Raw genomic sequence first — 19,606 nt, 5'->3', positions numbered from 1 at the left:
GAAAAAATGTTATGAACAAAATTTGCACGAAACAGAGGGGGACATGTTGTGGCATAAACATCTTCTGCGTGGGTGGAGGCATAGAGGAGATTTCAAGGTGACCTCGATTTTTTTAAATCGAAAGACCTACTTTTTGTATCATGAATCGATAGGCTATATTGAATTCTGAGTAAAAATGTATTGAGCTCCACATGTCTTAAATCTAATGGTTAATGAGTTATTATCGAAATAATTTTCTTTCTTCTTTTGATAATATCTCGTTAACTATTAGGTTTAGGACATACGAAGGTCAACACTTTTATACTCAGAATTTGATAGTCTATCGATCTTTGGTATAAAAAAAGGTCATTCTGTTTAAAAAAATCAAGGTGACCTTGAAATCTCCTCTATGGCAACAAAAATGAGACATAGTACAAAAAGTAGAAATCTCAAGTTTTAAAATGGTTGTTTTTTCATCAAATTTGGATAAATTTTAGCAAAGTTACAGCAGTTTCAATATCGAGCGAATTTTAAACTAAGCTGTCTCCGCTGAGATTGGGCATATATCCCACTGTGCGGCGCAGCGTTGGCCGGCAGTGGAGTGAGTAGGCACTGGACTTCGATCGTACAGGCGACCCAGGACTTCGATCGAAGAGTTGCTGTATCAATGTAGTGGCGCTCACACCGATATACCCACTGATATGGATATACCCGAGCCGAGATCAATCATCGCCGCCCTGCAGCACGGCGCGGCGTTGGCCGGCAGTGGAATGGGTAGGCACTTAGGCACTACTAAACAGTGATCGCACAGGCGACCCTCGGCCCTGACAGTGAAGGGGCGATTACTGTATGTAAAATAAATTTTCCGAAGCTCCGTATGCATGTAATAAATATAATTTTGTAAAAATTTATATATGATCCCAGATAGCACCGTACATCCGTCGGACGTGCGTTTTATGTCCAGTGTATGTCCATACGTTCCACGTCCGTGTATGTAAATGTCCAAATGTAAATAAACGCCGCGCCGGCACAGGCCAGCACAGGCTTACGTTGCCACGGAGCGTGCAAGAATACGGAAAATTCAATACAGTATTAGCGATAGTTTTTTGCGAATATCTCGAAAACTAAAATCAGGCGGCGGTATAACATGTATAGGAAAAAGTTGTTCAGGATGATGACCTTGATAACATATTTCAAGATCATCAAAATCTGAGAGAGGAGGCTGGAGGAGGCCCTTCTTCTAAATAATTACCCTATTCTCTGCTATTCTCCTCGACGAACTATCATCTAGAGGGGCGACTCGCTCTTGCCGCTCGCATGCGGTTATTGCCAGGCGACACTAGCGCCACGGCAATCCGCGGAAGCGCATAGCGGCGCGGTGAAAACAAACTAACATTCGTGACAACATTTCGACACATAATAAAGAAAAAGTACATATGTATTTTCTTTGTTTTTCTTTTCTTTTCATCGCACAGCTCACCTCGCTGCTCCACTATAACTTTACACTAAGGCTGGGGTGATTTGACAAATTTTGAGTAGGAACGGCTGAAGTAGGCAGTGTTGGGATATTGCACGGTTTTTTCGCGCATGTGCGACGATTTTAGCGTCAGTAAAGTATAAAGTGGGGCTAAAATGGGGTACCTTGGTTACCCCGCATAATTTCGCAGAATTTTGTTTTCCGATTTTCAAATATGGATTTTTAACTTGCGTATATTAAAATTTAATGTGTATGTGTACATATAATATGTATTACATAAACTTCTGAACTCTTCCGGTACTTTCCTACCGGTACTTTCCTACCGGTAATAGTTCCCCACTACATTCCCCACAAACTTAGGACGCAATTGGACGCAATCAATACATACCAATACGTTCCTATATTTGGTCGCGCATGCGCGAAAAAACCGTGCAATATCTCAACACTGCAGTTGACTGCAGTTGAGAAATAGAAATAATGCGACTTTACCTTGTGCCTTGCGTGAACAAATGTCAACTCGGCACTCTTGTCCACTTGTCCGAATCAGTCCGAATCGTTGATACAGCAGGTCTAGCTTATCTTGTGTGTTAGTTTCTAGTTTTCCATTGATTATTATATAGTGATTAGTTTCTTTTTGTATTAGTTTTTACGCAGTACCAGTTTTAAAAGTTATTCATTAGTTGTTAGTGCTAGTTTAAGTAATAAAAATGGGCAAAAAATGTTATTTGACTATGCAACAACGTGTGGATGTTCTAAAGGAGTTGGAGACCTCCACTGTTGCATATGTCGCTGAAAAGTATAAAGTACATCCTCAAACAATTAAACGAATTCAACAATACGCTGCGAAAGTCTGCAGCTTCGCAGAAAGAGGGACATTCGAGAAAGGTCGAAGAACTTTTAAGCAACCAACGTATGAAGAACTGGAAGAACGGTTGTCTGTGTGGTTTGCAGAAAGGAGAGCCATGGGAGATGCTGTATCGGATGCGCTACTTGTACAAAAAGCAGGTGAATTGAAAGAAGAGTTAGGAACGTGCTCCAATTTTAAACTCAGCGTTGGATGGCTCGCAAACTTTAAAAGACGCCACCACATTCGACTGGCTCACGTGTATAGTGAAGTACCCCGTGCCGATGTACCTGGAGCTAATTTATTTGTTTGTAATTTTGAAAAATACATTCAAGAAGAGGACATTAATTTAGAAAATATTTATAATATGGAGGATACTGGGTTATTATGGAGAGCTTTGCCATCAAGAACCTTGGTGCGTGATACTGAGCATAGTGTGAGTGGATACAAAATGCGGAAGGACAGACTGAGCGTAGGATTATGCGCAAATGCTACTGGAAGACACAAAATTACGCCTCTTGTGGTACACAAATTTAAGAAACCAAGAGCTTTGAGAGACTGTATGGACCAACTGCCAGTTATTTTTAAAGCACAAACCAATTCGTGGACGAAGCAGGATATATTCGTAGATTGGTTCGAAAACCATTTCAAAAAAGCTGTACGTCAACATCAGTTGGAAAATAGGCTGTGCGGAAAAGTGATTTTACTTGTCAATAATTGTACAAGTCACAAATTTCCAGATAACTATAGACACGATGACAATTTTGAAATAAAATTTTTACCTAACACCACATCCTTGATCCAACCAATGGATCAAGGAATAATTGAAAAGCTAAAGAGACGATTCCGACATAAACTGTCAGAGAATTTCATTGCATACGGATTCGGCATAGAGGAATTTTATAAAACGTATACCATTAAAGATTCTCTACAAATAATCAGTGCATCTTGGGAGGATCTGACATGCAGTGACATAAAGCATGCGTGGAAGAACATTATTCCGAACATGCAAACAGTTGAGCAAACAAAGGAAAACACGATAACATCCGAAATGCAGCAAGCTTGGTCGCACATTTCGGAACACGACGGAACGATCGAAGACATGGAAAATTATTTTACTGTCTGCACTGAGGAGGAACGGAGATTATCAGGAACCTTAGAAGAAAGAACCGCAGAGGAAGGAGATGAAGAATGGGACGCAGATGAAGGTGATGAAGAAGATGAAGAAAGGGGCGCAGAGGATGGAGATGGAGAAAATGGGATGAAACTAGATCCAAAACTAAGAAAGGATTTTGAGAATGTTTTTGAACAGTTCGAGCGTCTCAAAAAATACCTTCCATCTCCGGAACAATGTTTCTTAGAAGGACTAAAATTAACGATCTTAGGTAAGACAATTGAAATAGTTAATTAATAAGTAATACGTCATGCTATTCTAAGCATAACACCACATTTTTTTTTAGGCAATACAACGTCAAAGAAAAGAAAACTCCGGTAATAAATTTTTAAACGAATCAGTTTACATAATCAAAGAAATAAGCAGAAGAAAGTTGTCAATAAAAATGTTAGCATCGCATTGATATTTCAAACAACACAGTTTTTTTTTCTTTTTCACTCGCTATCCTCTTCTACGTCCTACAGTTACTTCATACCGTCAATTAAACCACTAAATACAACTGAAATTATATCGTGTTTGGTGTCATTTTAATCAGAAAAATGCTAGAAATAAATTGGTGAAAGTCCCATAGAAGTACATAATAATAAAAAAGATTAAATATTGGCGTTACATTGTGAGGACGCACGGGCCTTTGAACTGTGCCGACGACTGCGACTCTCCGCGTCGCATTAGTAGTGGTTCACGCCGATATACCTGAGCCGAGATCAGATTACTAAAATGGAGGGGATATTTTTTCTGCGTTTATCTGCTACAGCTTTTACGCGTTTATAGAGGATTTACTGTATATTTATTAGTTAATCATAAACCACTACAGTAATCGCCCCTTCGTTGTCCAAAAGCTGGGGTTTGCACGGCCAACGACCATGCTCAGAATCCTTTTTTTAAATTTATGACTGCGTCTATTTAGATATCGCGCCGATTCGCAATCGATTTGCGTTATTTCTAAAATTCGTACGTAGTCCTTAAATTACCGTCGGAAAGGTTCTCAACATTTCGAGAGTTTAGCCATTTTTACGATTACAACCGTCACGCCTGTCCCTCACGTCATTGTTATCCTCAAGGTCCGTGAGGGCCCGAGACACTTATCGCATCCCCTTGGGCCATCTGGTTCGGACTAAAACATTGTCGTTAGCTATTTTCGAATTTACGAGGTATCTAGGGTTCGGGACCCAAGGTTCGAACCGATGCGATGGTCGTCCATCCGCTCGTCTATCCACATCCACATATTGTCGAATGATAAATTCGACCATTGGTGTTTTTGGAATTCGGAAATCAACTATGTGGTCCGTAACCGTTAACGCTCTAGCAATGTGAAGAAAGAGGAAAACTCTTTGAAAAAAGAATACCTTCAAAAATAACTGCAAGACACAAGAAATTTTATATAAGAAAGATAAAAGATCTGTAGCAAAGCCTTCGACGAAAGAAATCAAAAATTTGCTCTTTGAAGGGAATCCTGGACTCATTGAGGGACAAGCATATGTTAGCGACTGAAGAATTGCAGATGTTAGAAGATATATAGTAGCGGACAAAAGTTTAAGACCGCGCTAAAGAAGACGATAACTTTTTTAATATTGTACTATACGATTTGAACTTTTTTGGGAAGCTAGAGCAATTAGTTTACTAAAGGATGTGAAAAGAAATTTTGAAAGACAGTTATGGAAGAATAGGGGTATAAGTGTCAACAAACAGTTTAATAAGAACTAACAATAAGAACATTCGTTTTGACATTACATTATAGACATAATGTAATATATTAAATAATAAAATTGACAAAACCCAATTTTGTTATGAAAATTATTAATAATACATCCTAATCCCTTTTATGCAATAGATATTAACAATTGTAATTGGATTAGCATTTTATGACATTTTTGATATTTCATTATAAAACTAATCGATATTTACTTATATATATAGTGATCAGTTATATACTGTTGCACATTCGTTAAATCACATTCTTAAGTGCAGAAAAGTAAAAGATAATATCCTAGTTATTCCTATTTCTAAATAACAATGTTTTATGTATTTGTAAAATTAAATACCAAACAGATAAGATTTTCCATATCTATAGATTCTAACTTTTGACCGTTTAATTTTGATATGCATTTATAAATAAAACACTTTCTTTCTTTATTTTATTGAAAATATTCTATCGTAATTTATAATTGTTAACAAACTAAAAGTCTCATCTTCAAATTTCGCGCATATATGCTAGAACCAATCACTAGTTGGGCACCAGAGTACCACGTGACCGTGCTCCCCGCTCCCTGGGAGTGGCTTCACTCCCCTCGCCTAAAGTAACACTTTATGCTCCGTCCCCTTATTCCTATTGTCCATGTCGCTGTCCATCATTTCGAATTATCTTGCGACGTGACTTGTGGGCACCAGATAATCCGTTATCTTGGAACATTGCGTCCTATGCATATCCCCAATATCCCATATCTAAAATATCTATGCCGGGTCTATAAGTATATATGGTCTAAGGTGGTATTGATAAGTCCATTTTTATCGACTATGTATTACTTCATTTTACACAGTGTTCAATCAGTTCAATGTTTGCCCGAAGATGTCAGCCAATGTCAGCGCTACACGATCACAGATTACATGTTCTGCCAGTGAAATAATTTTGATATTCAAGAAGTGAAGATTGTATGTAGCATATATATTATCCTAATGATAAAAATATTATCATTATTGAATATATCTCATTAGTTATGTCTATTCTATTGGAAATAAGTAATATGTACATAGTTTGAACCACTGCTCAGTGATCGGTACCGCAATAATATTGAAACAAGGTAAGAGAATTAATGGTCTAAAGGTCAAATGTTTTCATTATTTCAGTGTTAAAAGTACGGTGGGAAGTAAAGAATGAGTTTTATGGAGGAGCAAAGGTCGCAAGGTGCGGTCGATGAGCGATTTCAGGCCTTCATAGAGACTGAAGCTAAGAAACGAGAGTTTCAGGTTAGCTCGCGAGTTGTTCTCGGTATTTTTTTTTTACCATTGTTTTCGATTATGTGAAAATATCTTCTAATCGAATTATTTATCAATCTGATAGTATTAACTTGAATATTCAGTTTTAGTATAATATCACATAAAAAATACAGGAAGTAGGTATATGGAGTACCCATTGTCTTTGCCTCTTATGTCAAAATAATCGTGATAATTCTTCTACTTTAAACGAAAAATCGTGTTCGAAACCGTACCTTTTAACAGTGTTTTTTGCGACTCTTTTAACTAACTTCTCAAGTAATTAATGTATTTTTTGTGATAAGTTATATAAGTTTTTAACATATTTATGTGTATTTTAAACGTAGTTTGTTTTTTCAGGGATTGGTACATAATTTAACCAACATCTGCTGGGATATTTGCGTCGATACACCTAGTGCTCGTTTAGGTGCGAAAACAGAAAATTGTCTTGTCACTTGCGTAGAAAGATTTATCGATACAACAAACTTTATTACAAACAGATTAGAACGTGTAATTTTGAATAATTTGCCAGATGTGATTGTACAGTAAATCAGTTCCCAACTAAGAAGACTTTAGTATAAGGAACTTCAGTACTAAGCTTTAAGAGAAATTATTGTAATTATTTATGGTACAAAGTATGTAGCATTTTGTACACACAATCCTTCTTCGAAATATCTTATTCTGAAAGATGTTGTCGAGCGTCAAAGGACTTGTAAGCCGTCATAGGCGAAAGTTCATAGTGGGAGGCATTGTTATTGGCAGTGTTATTTTCATACGATATACACAACGTAGACTTCGAGAATGGCAAGAGAAAGAGATCAAGGAAATGCTAGAAAGAACAAAAAGACAACAGTACTTTGAATGTATAGAGAAAATATGCAGTCAAACGATAAAGTCCCTCGCATCGACTCTAAGAGACACTGTAATTAAAGTTTTAGACACTGAAATTATTGTAAATAAACTCAGAAACGGTTGCACAGATAAAGTAGCATATTGGAATGAACTGAAAGTGTTAGCAATTGCTAGATCAGCTGTTATAATATACTCGTACGCAATGGCAGCTACATTGATAAGGATTCAATTTAACATAATAGGTAGTCATATGTACAAGGATATTCAAAACTCGAATGGTGCGACTGCAGAAAACATTGTACAGACAAAGTATATGTCTCTTTCGAGTCATTTTAGGTACGACGGGATAAACAAGTTATGTACGCTTATCAAGGATAAGGTCGTAGAAATAACAGCCTCGATTTCATTGAAAGATGAATTAACTCTAAGGGATATAGAAGAAATATATTGGGCCATTACGTCCTCTATATCTACGGACAGTTCACGAGATCCTGTGAAAAATCTTACCGCATACATGTTACAAACAGAATGCGACGATGAAAAGGAACCTATGTTTCAGAAATTAATTAACGAAACCCTGGATCTTTTGGAAACCGAAGAAGTACAAAACATAACGCAGAGTAACATCAGACGTGGATTCAGTTTATTGATAGATCACATGTCTGAATTTTTCACTGGTCCTTCTATAAAGGAAAATGGCAAAACTCCGAATGGTATTTCGGTACCAGGAACATCGAACCAGAATCACATGAGTTGGAGAGAAAAGAATAATACAGAAGTGAATAGCAATACATTTGTTAACATCAATAAGGTAGCGATGCCTATGGCGAAAATAATACCAATTATAAATGGGCAAGTGCCGGACAAATCGATGCCGCAAGGTTTCCAAACAGATTTATTAGATCGTTTAATGAGAAACGAAGAACTCAAAACACTTGGTGCAAATATTTATGAAGCGTTCAGTTTTTAAATTTCGCAATTGCAATTATTTAAACTGTATGCAACATCGTATGGCATTATACAGAAACTACTGCATAAAAAAAATTGAAATTGTTAATCTATTTAAATATAAACGCATTGTTAACACTTGTAGAAAGAAATACAAATAGTATCTCTTTTTATAGTATATTGTAGTGAAAAATTTGGTTATAGGTATTTACAATATATTTGAGGTGTAAAGAAGCAAACCTACGACACTTTTGTATCTAAATGCGTATTAGTAAAGTCTCGATAACGTAAACGTCGTAATTATAGAATGCAAAAATAGAATTGTATTGAAATACTTGTTATGGTATGTAATTTCCTTAAAAGGTATAATATATTTTTACTTTTCGAAAATACTTTTTTTTAAATTTCATTTTCTTCGTTTCCAAATCATTTATTTTAGAAATGTAAACAACGAATGCAGATAATTAACTTAATCTTTTGATAATAAAACTAGTATTATTCAGCATTTTTCTCGCACTATTTTATTTGTAAGTTAATCTGAAATATGTTTTTGTCCCTGAAATCCTTCAGGATTGATTGCTGAAATTAGAATAGTGTTATTTCTCTGTCCTCTGTAACGGTAAAAAAATCTCGAAACACAGAAGCTGAAACACAATAGAAAGCTGAAATTTGGTACACAGGTATAGTCGTTAGCCAAGAGGGATGAACCAATATGTTTTTGCCCCGAAAATTGAGTAGCATACCTCCGAAAACAAGTCAGCCGTTGATTTTTCAACGGGAATTATGCTAGTAAATAAATATTAAGAAGTTGCATCAAAGGGGTTTGCGCAAGCGCGATCGAAAAATTTGTAAAAGCTCATCGTAGTGCGTCAGTGTCAGTCGTGTCAGTGCGCCGCTCTGCTTTGTCAGGTGCAGGCGCATTTAGATGTTAGTAAGACCGCGGTGAAGTTGAAAAATATCTTTACTTTTAATTCAAACTTTTTTGATTAATCTACTTGCAAAATGTGGAAGTTTGTTACCCGTGGAATACGCGAGACTTTAGAACGTCGTACATGCCGTACAAATGTTTATTCACAAACGTCCCAAGATAATTCAAAAAATGAGGTTAAAACTGATTTGACGTGCAATCATAAGATCCTCGCGCCAAGAATTTCGATTTGCAATAAAGAATTCTGTGGATCTGCGAAAGCTGGTGATTTTAAGGACAAAAATGATGATTCCAAATGGAATACAAAATACACCTGGTCGGAGGCTGTAGGATGGGTAATTTGCGCCGTTTATGTTTATCTTTTTTATCTTTCGTTTGATCATTTTCTCCCACGTTCTATCATATAAAAAGCAAATCATCATATAAATCATTAATTTGGAAGGTAGAGTTGAACTCGAGTATCTACACAATTTGATTTTTCTTCAAATTACAGTTTTAGTAAACTTTTATTACTTAATGGAATATTGTTATATATTATTTTTGATATATAAAATACAACAATTGTTTACATACTTAAGTGTGTTTTTGATAAGAAAAGATGTTTTCGAGAATATTACAATAATAACAACTAATTCTTCAAATTAGTAATAAATTTTAAAGATAGCCTAAATGTTTTTTTAACGACAAGTTATAGTTTTCTTATATTTTTTTCAAACACGAATCTTATGTATCATTGTTTAAAAGAGTATGAAGTCAGAAATAAAAAACAGGTATTCTAAGAAAATCTAATACAAGTGTCGGAGTTAGTTATAAAGTATTTTGAATAATTCTTTTCATAATATAATATTTATTGCAAGATTCATGAATCTATTTCAACCATTATTTTCAAATAAAATGAAATTACATTTTATAATGAAAAGTTAAATATGTATTACTGATATGAACATTTGTGATTATGATGATAGAAATATAAATGATCAAATTACTTTTACCCTTGAAATTAATTCAAATGTTTATGCTATTAACCCTTTGACTGTACAGTGTTTGAACACAAACCATGCCAATCGAGTGATGCAACCATTACGATATACCGTATATATAAAACAATATAATATTTATTATTTATTTATTATTGCCTTGCTTCTGGGTTTTCGCGAGGATTCCCCACTTCGCTCTTATACAGATTTTATATACCACAATGTAGCGTAACATAATACGTCATCCTACATTCTACATAATATAATATACAGCAGCAGACAAAAGTTTAAGACCGCTCTAAAGAAGACGATAACTTTTTTAATATTGTACTATACCATTAGCATTTTTTTGGGAAGTTAGAGCAATTAGTTTACTAAAGGATGTGAAAAGAAATTTTTTCAAACGTTTAAAGATGGTAGCTCATTGCAACGTCGATTTTGACGAAATTTTCAGAATATGTTTAATTCACGTAGATCTACAAAACGTATTTTTTAAATTTTCAATATAGGCCCACATAAAAAAAGTTAAAAATTCAATTGTCGGGTATTTCTGGGGCTACCCTCGTATATTATCTAGCTTCACTGTCTCTCGTTAGGTGGCATAGAACAGTCAAGGGGTTAATATAATGTTAATTATAATCAATGTATTAAGAAAACGATTTGTTAATAGTCCAGTGTATTGGCTGTCGGATGGGTTGTATGTCAGTCGTTATGTCTTCGTAGAAGAATTTTTGAGAAGGAGAAAACTGATTCCATAAAAAGCAAGTTATGTCTGTATCCGGAAGCACGTGTTTCTTATTTATTTGGTCAAGTATCAAATTTGAATCCGAAACATCTTCTACGCGTTACCGAGTGTGCTGGAAACAATAACAAGAAGTATGTTCAAGAAGAGACAGAGTTAGAATGGCAAGCAAGCAAACCGTTCGGGCCGATCACCATTGAAGAGGTGAGAATGTTGTTCTGTAGGCATTATAATTTATAATAAAACAGAAGTTAGCAACAGATAGTAAAAACTTATATCCTGTAATAAGAAAGACATTGTCATTATTCCACCATCCTTCGATAACATATTTATATCTTTTCTTATACTTATATCTACATTTAGTATATTTCTCGTAATTTTGAGCAGCCTAACAATTTTTTCTGTATCTATTCGTAATTTATAAGTTAATCTCATTCTCAGTACTTTGCAAGCAATTGTTTGTCAATTGTTTTTCATAAATGAATTTCGTGTAACTTGAAATTGTGTATTGTAACTCTATTTATGTTTATTGCACAATATATGTATATAAAACGATAAAAAGAAGAAAGTAACAATATTAAAAATTTTTTTATTTCATCTCCTTCCTAAAATTCATCTCTATTCATTTAATGTTAGTTTATCGTTGCAGTTTAATAAAACCTTTCAGTCTTTTTTAAACATTGACATTATTATTAGTATTAATTGTACAATTATACAAATTAATAATATTAATACAGATAAGTTACATAAATAACTTTGGATGTGTTCCTTTATTTAATGTCCTGTTTTTCTTGAAATGCCTCTAGGCTCTCAAAGAAGCTACTGAAGAATTTAATAATATTCACAACCTAGCTACACGTGAATTTGAACTTCATTATGGCCTGAAAGCTTTAGAAGAAAAGCGTTACAAAGATGCAATAAATCATTTTACTACTGGCGCAAAATTATCATCATCTGCTAGTATGTTTAATTTGGGTTTGTGTTATGAATTGGGGCTTGGAACATTAGCAGATCAAAAGAAGGTAAAATGTTTTTTCAATCAGTCATTAACATGTTCTGTGCCACGTGTACCACTGATGGTACACGCTAAAGTGCTAAAAACATACATTTTATAACAAGTTTACACTGTAGAATATATTTCCACCAAAAGAATGGGGTATTATAAAAAATGCAGTGTAGAACAAAGCCCATAAGTTTATTTAGTTATCGAGCGAAAACAGCTCGGCACGGAACGTGTTAATTGTATTTTATAAATCTTTTAACATTAATCAAATATATTTATGTCCATAGGCTGCAAAATATTACAATGCCGCAGCAGAGCATGGTCATGCAGATGCTATATACAATTTAGGAGTTTTCCATGCTCAAGGCAGAGGCGGTTTCTCAATAGATACCGATAGAGCTCGTGATTATTTCGTGAAAGCAGCTAAGCTAGGACAAAGTCAAGCACAGCACGCGTTAGATTTAGAGAAACGTTATTATCAGTCCACACAGAACGAACGCAATACAATGTATGCAAACAAAAGTGAAAGTACTGTTAACTATTTACAAAATACTAACAGTATGAGTCGCATTCTCAAGAAACTAACTAATTATACTAATGCATTGAACACGCGTTTACATATGGGATCTATAGAAAATTCTGACTACAACCACAATGAAACCACACAAACTAAAAATTCCACAGAGATATTTTTAGATTTACTTGGTATAAACGAATCCAATATATTACCCACCGCAATGGAGTCGAATAATATGAGAGTGCCATGTTAAAATGTAGCGAGTAATTTGAAATGAATCTACGAAGATCATTTAACAATTATGTAACAATAATTTTGTTATTACTAATTATTTCTCACTTCTATAAATACTAATTTTGTGATAAGATCTATATAACAGAATATACAGTATTTATACAAGATTATTTATAGCTTCCTTGTAAATATTCATTTTTAGATCTATTCGTTGAAACAACTTATACGTGGACAATTGTTTTACTTCTACACTTGATACAAACGTTTCGTTTACATTATTCTCATAATCGTGTGTCATGCCTTCGACATATTATCTTTGTTAAGATAAGAATTTTAGTGGTATCTATTTTTTAAGGGTGACTTGAATTTTATATAAATTCCACTGTGAATAGAGGATTGTTACCTGTGATGAATTCATAGATTTATGTGTACATATTTATTACGAAATAAGTCTTGCAATGCTTATATTTTATGTAATTTCATAGATATAACTTGTACAATGAACGAAATACATTACACGTTAAGATATTCATTTTTAATCGATATAATTACATTATTTCTCCATTTGAAATACAAATCATTTGTTCATTTGTAACATTACTTTGTGTGCGTGTGTGTGTATGTTACTATTGTTGATTAATTCTTTTGTAAAAGACAAGTACAAAAATAAAATAAATAGTATATTCATGGTTTATCACTAACAGCAAAGTACCATGTACTTTTACCAATGTGCATCATGCTTTTGCACTGTTCTCTTGATAAATTCACTATGATTAGCATACAAATTTAATTTTTCATCGATGTCCATCCATTTAACATTGCACGCGTCATCTCCAGCTGTTAATGCTATTCGTCCAACAATACTACCGTCATTGTCATGGAAATTTATAGCTACAGTTTCCATCCAAGAATTATCAGTATTTCTAGGATCATCTACGTATCCTTTGTAAATTTCTTCTCCTTTCTCGAAAAAATCCTTCAGAGATTTTTCCAACTCGTTTCTTGATATTTCATCTTTCTCTATAGAGTTCAAAGCTTCTTCCATAAACTCTCTTTTGAGAGTAATTGATACAGTTTCTCCTGGATCAACCATACCACCAGGTATGGCCCATTCTCCAGAATCTCGTCTTTGTATCGCAACAAATTGCAGAATTGGTTTGTTGGAACATTTGTTTATTTCTAGCTCTTTGGAAGTAGTTTGTTTCCAACGTGTTACAATGGGATCTGCGGCATGATTTGGACCCCATCGCCCTAAGAGGCCGCGTCCAATAATGCCCGTACGGCCGATAGGATTCAAAGGATAACCGTTCTCATCTATAATATAATCTCCGTTGAAACTCTTCCGGTTCACGTTGCCTATTAACAATGAATTTATATGTTTAAATTGCTCAAATGTTTGATATAAATTTCTACACTGAATACTCAGGTATATGGTACGATATTATACAAGAAGCAGAGTTGGACATTAATCGATTAAAATTTTAATTATGGTTGATTACTTAATGTATACGATTAAAAAAAGAAATCGTCGAAAAATCGGCGATTGATTCAATCGATTGATGAAGTTAATCGTGAATCGTTGATTAAATGAAGAAATCGTCGAAAAATCGGCGATTGATTCAATCGATTGATTTAATCGTCAATCGTTGATTTAAAAAAGGAATCATCGAAAAACAACAAAAGCACGTAAACAGAATTTGTATTATGGACCAAATGACAATACACCTATACTCAGTTTACATTTTTTTCAGTATTTATACAGTTCTGATTACGTATTTCATTTCGAAATTTCAGCAGTTAATCATTAATCAATTATCCGAAAGTATTTAATCGTTAACCACCATTAACGACTAAACGAGGAGATTAATTGTTAATTGCGATTAACGATTGAAGTAGAAATTTAGTCGTCAATCGTTGATTAAATTTTTGCCCAACTCTGACAAGAAGTAGGGTTTATGTTTCAACTTCCACCTAAATATTTATATATGTATATACACAAAAAAAACTTGCAACACCAAAGTATGCATCTCTCGAAACCATTCAACCTTATGCCTTATATAAACATTCTTCGCTACGAATAATAATAATAATGACGAAAATCGAGATGATAATATCTGGTGAACCACCCTGTATTTATATGAAATCAAATTTGAAAGCCCGCGTTGTGTCAACAAATTTTAGGGTTAGGTTGAGTTATTTTGAAGAGTTTGAAGAAAAAACAAAATATATTACAAATATCATTTCTTACCGTCAAGGGAATTCCATTTTGGTTTGAATAAATCATCTCCAATATCCGGATCAGCCCAAGGTTTGCCTACTACAACTGAAGCGGTGTGTTTAACTGGTTTATATTTTAAGAACTCGACATTCCATGGTACTTTATTTTCAGGTACTTCGAATCGTTTTACGTTGCTGGAAGCATAAAAGGCTTGTCTACATTTATAATGTATCATTCTGAAAATAGTAACGTGCATAGAACTGTATTTTGAAATATGTGTTAGAATGTTTTGGAAAAAACAATGAGCATAAATACGTCCATCATGTGAACTTCTTCAAAATATAAACATGCGCGCTACACGCGCTACACTCACCACCGTGGATCGTGGCAACGAAATTGTTATTCAAGGGCTAAAAAAATTGGTGGGTGTATACTGGAGAATCCTCTGTGTCTGTATTGTACAATAAAGATAATTTATTCATGCAAAATGAAAAATATTGGATATTCATTACAGCAGCAAATGATTCGTGCCGCTTTTCTCATAAGAGGCAATGTTAATTCATTATTACTTTTGTTTTGTTTGCATGTAATGCTCTCTGACACCGACGAGATTCTCTGATACAGACAAGATTTTTCTGTCTACTACGGTTCTGAATTACCGACTCTGTAGAAAATACCCTATATATATATATATATATATATAGTACGACAGCGGACAGATAAGATTACTTCATCTACCAGATGACGGATGTGGGCAAAGTGCTACAGTTATTAATAAAAGTCATTATTGTAAATACGTGTTTTTGTTTTATTATACAGGATACGTATTTGCAGAATACTCAGGTATTTATACATTGGTTAATAGGGTGCGTAGTTTATTAATGAAGAGCGTTTTAATATCTTTTGTAAATATATCCAAAAATACATACGCACGGTATGAAATACAGTGTTTATAATTTATTTTAATTTAATATTATAAAATAATCCTAGCAAGATATATCCAATCGTAAAATACACGATCTTTTCGTGAAAAGTTAACATCGTAGTTCTCGTCTCAGGAATTTGCTGACAAGTTTTGGTTGGCAGATTCAAATCATGCTTGAAGCGTTGTTTGGTACCAAAACGACCGCCTGAGTCGCCTGACTGGAGCATTACTCCCCCTCTAAAGCCCACGTCATTTGGAACTGGTAATGCGACCATAAAAAGCCTTGAACATTTTATTGGTCAACGATACACTAAATAGGCCTTTTTGCAATCAACCCAACCCCTGATATGATTGTCGATAACACACGCTTGTAGAGAGAGAATAGTGTATATCGCCGTAGCCCTACTGCAATTATACCCAGTGAGAAATTTGCAATGAATGTGCCAGTAAAACTTGTCAATAAATTTCAGGTCTATTCATTCATTTGAGTGCAAATTTTGTGTAATACCATGCCAAATCTCGCTCTCGTGAAAGGAGAGAACGGTCGTCGCACGAAGACCTTGCTCTAAGAGCAAATATCTACTGTTAAAATTATATAATAATTATTGTAAATTATATAATTTTAATCATTTGCATTCGGAGCTATTCTAATTCGAAAATTGAATTTTTCTTCCAGCCTGAAATACCGCCATTTTATATGATTTTATTAATCTTGTCGATATAAAACTGATATAATACCTCGTACAATACTTTCAGTAGTCTATTAAAATATTAAATACGTTTAGTAAATTTCAGTTTCATGTATTTTTAATCATTTCATTTCGTATTCTCCCCTACAGCAAGGTTTATTTCGATTTCGTCCTATATATTTACTCTTAGAACGCGGTTAGGTCCGCCCTTAGTGCGACCGATCTGCCCTCTTCACAAGGGCAAGGTTTGGTATGGACTTGACATGGAATTGTGCCTGCTTTCCACTCAAATACCGAGCCTAATGTGGAAACAGATGAGTCCGGAATATGTCGACAAGATGGCAAATTCATAGTCCTGGCACCAAAATGACTGCCTTTTGCAAGCAAAGTACGATTACAAACGTTGATTAAAATTTGCTCGAAGCAGGTGTATAGCTAACTGGGTATACACATATATATTTCTCGACCGTAAATTGAAGAATTTTATCGAATTTATGGGTGGGTTAACATTTTTTCATGCGAATACTGTATAACGTCTGTTTACGAACTCACGATTCAACGAAAAATTGAAGTTTCAGTATAGACTTTAAACTGCGATTACAGTTTGCTGACCTTTCAAGCAGTACGTCCACAAAACGATCATTTATAGATGATTATATTTTATTGAAATTGACCAGTCATATTTGTTGGGTAATATTTTTAATTTATATATTAACAATGGGTTCGCACAGATATAAAGATCCGTATCTGTTATTGTAATATAATGAACTTTCTTATGATACAATACATAGTAATAAGTTGACGATGTTAACAGGTTTTCCTTGGGAAATCAATCGAGTTGTTTCGGTAGAAGATACATGCAAGAACATCTAATGTTAATTCCCTGATTGTAGGCTAAGGTTGGATCAATACGTATGTGTATGTCTTACAGTCATGAATCAAACGTATAGCGTGTTCCAATCGATACTTATCATTCGAGTCATATAACAACCTGTTACATATCCACATAAATGATAAGAATCAATGGGAAAATATATATATATATATATTGCAGTGGCGGATTTAGGGGAGGCTATAAGGACTGTAGCACAGGCTGGCAAAATCCGGGGGGGGGCAAATTTTTGGAAAGATACCAAAAAGGCACAAGTCACAACGATAAAAACAAATAAATAACCAATTAATTTAACCCTTTGAACTCCTTTATCGAGTGTGACTCGACATCACAGAAAGAGAAATGTAAATAAAACGGGTTTTTACATGTATTTGGTTCTTCCTTTATGTATGCGTTTTATTTTGTAGAGTTAAAAACAAATATAAATTACAACAAAGTTCGAGTAATATTTAATACAATTAGTAAACACAATTGTTTAAAACATGTGGCAGTGAAGGAACTGTCCCTTGAAGTAAATATCAAATAAAACACTTAAAATAGTACGGAGTTGTTGGCAAGAAAATTTAAAAAGTAATTCGAAGTGCAAAGGGTTAATCAATTTAAAAGTAAAAATAACGTATTCGAATGACGTGTGAAATTACAAGAATTACAAGGAATTAAAGTGTAGTATAAAATGAAGGATCCGTAGTGTACACGAATCTGTGAATACGTGAAATCCGCCACTGGAACATCGTGTATGTAACACGTGACTACTTAAAAAGATTTGATTATTCGTTAGAGAAACGATAATCTTGAGTTTTCTAGTGAAAATTAAGCATTAAACTAACTGCAAACGATGAAATATTTTTGAATATGTAATATGTATGTGAGAAAATTCCTTTGGGCGTATAAAGGCATGGAAGATTTCGTAGAATCCTTGGTATCACGAGGTATCGAAATGTCCATTAAAAGAAGTCGCGCTAAAAAATGTAAAATGGTAAAATGTATATGTACAATTTTCTTTTTTTCAGGGACGCCTGACTCTGATTCGCTTCAGAACACACGTTGTCTACTATTGTCGAGGATATCTTCCACTCAGAAGTATTTATCAAGGTATCTATGCTGGAAGACTAGATTAAAAATGTCTATGAACTTTAAACAGTAAATCCTATAAAATCCCCTTCGTTTAAATAGAATAATGTCCGTGATTAGCCTGCACTCGAATGAATAATACTTTCCGCGTGACGTACAATTAATGCCCTTATACAGAAACACCTTGGCACGAATAATCGAAGCTCTGCTTGAAATAATCGATCGTCATCATCATCATCATCATCGTCATCGTCATCGTCTTGCATCAACATTCATCCTCGGATTCGATGTATAAAATGTTTCTCCACGTGCATGATTGTTCTCTCGTTCCTCCCAATGCTTATGTTTCATACATTAATGCTATTGCTTCAATGTCTGCGGCTGCCTAAATAATTTTAACCACGCATTTCACCCCCCCCCCAATGATCTATCGTTTTTTCGATCTATTTCGAATATCGAAATAAGTTGGGGAACGTTTTTTGAAATAGGAATTCTCTCTTCCTTCGATCAGTGCTTGCGAACTATTCCAAATTTGGTGTCTACTTATCCGAGGAATACTGTTGTCGAGCACCAATGCAGAAGGACTCGTCTTGTTTAGCTTTAAACGGGACAACCGTGTCTCTGCTCCAGATTGACCTTTGTTTCAAAGTGACCGTGTGAAGCTCGAATTCTGAGCCTACAGGCTACAACAGGTTCGGGGTACAATGTTACGTCGCTCAACTTGTAACACGAATCTTGACCAGAGGCGTGGGAATATTCAGTTCATCACATGCCGTGATCAAATTCGTGATATCCCTCGGCGCCGGTGAACACGACGTCCACCCAGACCCGCATAGCTTCCGGACTCGGAGCCATCAAATGATAGAGTCTGGACGATGTTTTAATGATGAAAGTTAGCGACGGCTGTGGCGAGCGTACGGTGTTCATGTGGTCCACGTAAACCTCTTCGATCGACTGAAACAGAAGAAAATATTCGTAGTTTTTTCGAATCTACACGGATTGTCAAACAGAAATTCGGTGGGATAAGTAGTTTAGAAGATTATAAGTAGTTTTTCTCAATTTTCTCGAAAACCGTTGGTTGTACGAGGAAAAGTAATCTATATAAATAAAAATCAAATGCTGTTCGTTGGTAAGCGAATCACTTGAGAACGGCTCGACCGATTTGG

General features: G+C 34.7%; 5 protein-coding genes across 10 annotated transcripts in view; 3 read left to right on the top strand and 2 right to left on the bottom strand.

Annotated features, from left to right (window-relative positions):
• Window positions 1–5,768: 5,768 nt before the first annotated feature.
• Window positions 5,769–7,134, top strand: LOC143219155 (mitochondrial import inner membrane translocase subunit Tim8 A-like). 2 transcript variants are annotated; one of them, XM_076445024.1, is made up of 3 exons: window positions 5,769–6,248; window positions 6,319–6,438; window positions 6,805–7,134. In XM_076445024.1, the coding sequence occupies exons 2-3, from the start codon at window positions 6,346–6,348 to the stop codon at window positions 6,991–6,993; spliced, it is 282 nt and encodes a 93-aa protein (XP_076301139.1). In that variant the 5' UTR covers window positions 5,769–6,248; window positions 6,319–6,345; the 3' UTR covers window positions 6,994–7,134. The 2 variants fall into 2 exon arrangements, with proteins under 2 accessions (XP_076301139.1, XP_076301140.1); XM_076445025.1 differs by having other exon boundaries at window positions 5,772–6,123.
• Window positions 6,996–8,636, top strand: Pex3 (peroxisomal biogenesis factor 3). The gene has a single exon (XM_076444998.1). It carries the CDS (start codon window positions 7,133–7,135, stop codon window positions 8,264–8,266), a length of 1,134 nt encoding a protein of 377 aa, XP_076301113.1. The 5' UTR covers window positions 6,996–7,132; the 3' UTR covers window positions 8,267–8,636.
• A 469-nt stretch (window positions 8,637–9,105) lies between these two features.
• Window positions 9,106–18,556, top strand: LOC143219140 (uncharacterized). 3 transcript variants are annotated; one of them, XR_013011246.1, is made up of 5 exons: window positions 9,106–9,507; window positions 10,820–11,095; window positions 11,698–11,913; window positions 12,182–14,953; window positions 15,035–18,556. XR_013011246.1 is itself a non-coding variant. In XM_076444997.1 (4 exons), exons 1-4 carry the CDS (start codon window positions 9,247–9,249, stop codon window positions 12,662–12,664), a joined length of 1,236 nt encoding a protein of 411 aa, XP_076301112.1. In that variant the 5' UTR covers window positions 9,106–9,246; the 3' UTR covers window positions 12,665–18,556. The 3 variants fall into 3 exon arrangements, 1 of the variants encoding a protein (XP_076301112.1); XR_013011247.1 differs by having other exon boundaries at window positions 12,182–14,976; XM_076444997.1 differs by having other exon boundaries at window positions 12,182–18,556.
• On the bottom strand, window positions 13,367–15,119 carry LOC143219148 (ADP-ribose pyrophosphatase, mitochondrial). Its single transcript, XM_076445013.1, has 2 exons — window positions 14,894–15,119; window positions 13,367–14,001 (listed from the first exon to the last, which is right to left on the bottom strand). Exons 1-2 carry the CDS (start codon window positions 15,117–15,119, stop codon window positions 13,367–13,369), a joined length of 861 nt encoding a protein of 286 aa, XP_076301128.1.
• The window catches only part of LOC143219132 (uncharacterized), a 117,657-nt gene continuing 113,698 nt past the window's right edge, over window positions 15,648–19,606 (bottom strand). For all 3 annotated transcript variants that reach the window (XM_076444972.1, XM_076444973.1, XM_076444974.1), the window contains one exon: window positions 15,648–19,394. In XM_076444972.1, the coding sequence (XP_076301087.1) occupies window positions 19,206–19,394 (189 nt within the window). In that variant the 3' untranslated portion in view covers window positions 15,648–19,205. The remainder of the gene's footprint in view (window positions 19,395–19,606) is intronic.

This window comes from Lasioglossum baleicum, unplaced genomic scaffold, assembly GCF_051020765.1.
Source record: "Lasioglossum baleicum unplaced genomic scaffold, iyLasBale1 scaffold0021, whole genome shotgun sequence".
NCBI classification, from domain to species: Eukaryota; Metazoa; Arthropoda; class Insecta; order Hymenoptera; family Halictidae; genus Lasioglossum; species Lasioglossum baleicum.
Note: the sequence above shows the minus strand (reverse complement) of the source record. Positions and strands in the feature narration are given on the sequence as shown.

What these genes read in the sequence shown, in the direction of transcription:
- LOC143219155 (XM_076445024.1), top strand. Translation starts at nt 6,346, where the DNA reads ATGAGTTTTATGGAGGAGCAAAGGTCGCAAGGTGCGGTCGATGAGCGA. An exon ending in CTAAGAAACGAGAGTTTCAG is followed by an intron (nt 6,439 to 6,804) that starts GTTAGCTCGCGA and finishes TTGTTTTTTCAG; the next exon opens with GGATTGGTACATAATTTAAC.
- Pex3 (XM_076444998.1), top strand. Translation starts at nt 7,133, where the DNA reads ATGTTGTCGAGCGTCAAAGGACTTGTAAGCCGTCATAGGCGAAAGTTC.
- LOC143219140 (XM_076444997.1), top strand. Translation starts at nt 9,247, where the DNA reads ATGTGGAAGTTTGTTACCCGTGGAATACGCGAGACTTTAGAACGTCGT. An exon ending in GGCCGATCACCATTGAAGAG is followed by an intron (nt 11,096 to 11,697) that starts GTGAGAATGTTG and finishes AAATGCCTCTAG; the next exon opens with GCTCTCAAAGAAGCTACTGA. An exon ending in CATTAGCAGATCAAAAGAAG is followed by an intron (nt 11,914 to 12,181) that starts GTAAAATGTTTT and finishes TTATGTCCATAG; the next exon opens with GCTGCAAAATATTACAATGC.
- LOC143219148 (XM_076445013.1), bottom strand. Translation starts at nt 15,119, where the DNA reads ATGCACGTTACTATTTTCAGAATGATACATTATAAATGTAGACAAGCC. An exon ending in AAAATGGAATTCCCTTGACG is followed by an intron (nt 14,002 to 14,893) that starts GTAAGAAATGAT and finishes CATTGTTAATAG; the next exon opens with GCAACGTGAACCGGAAGAGT.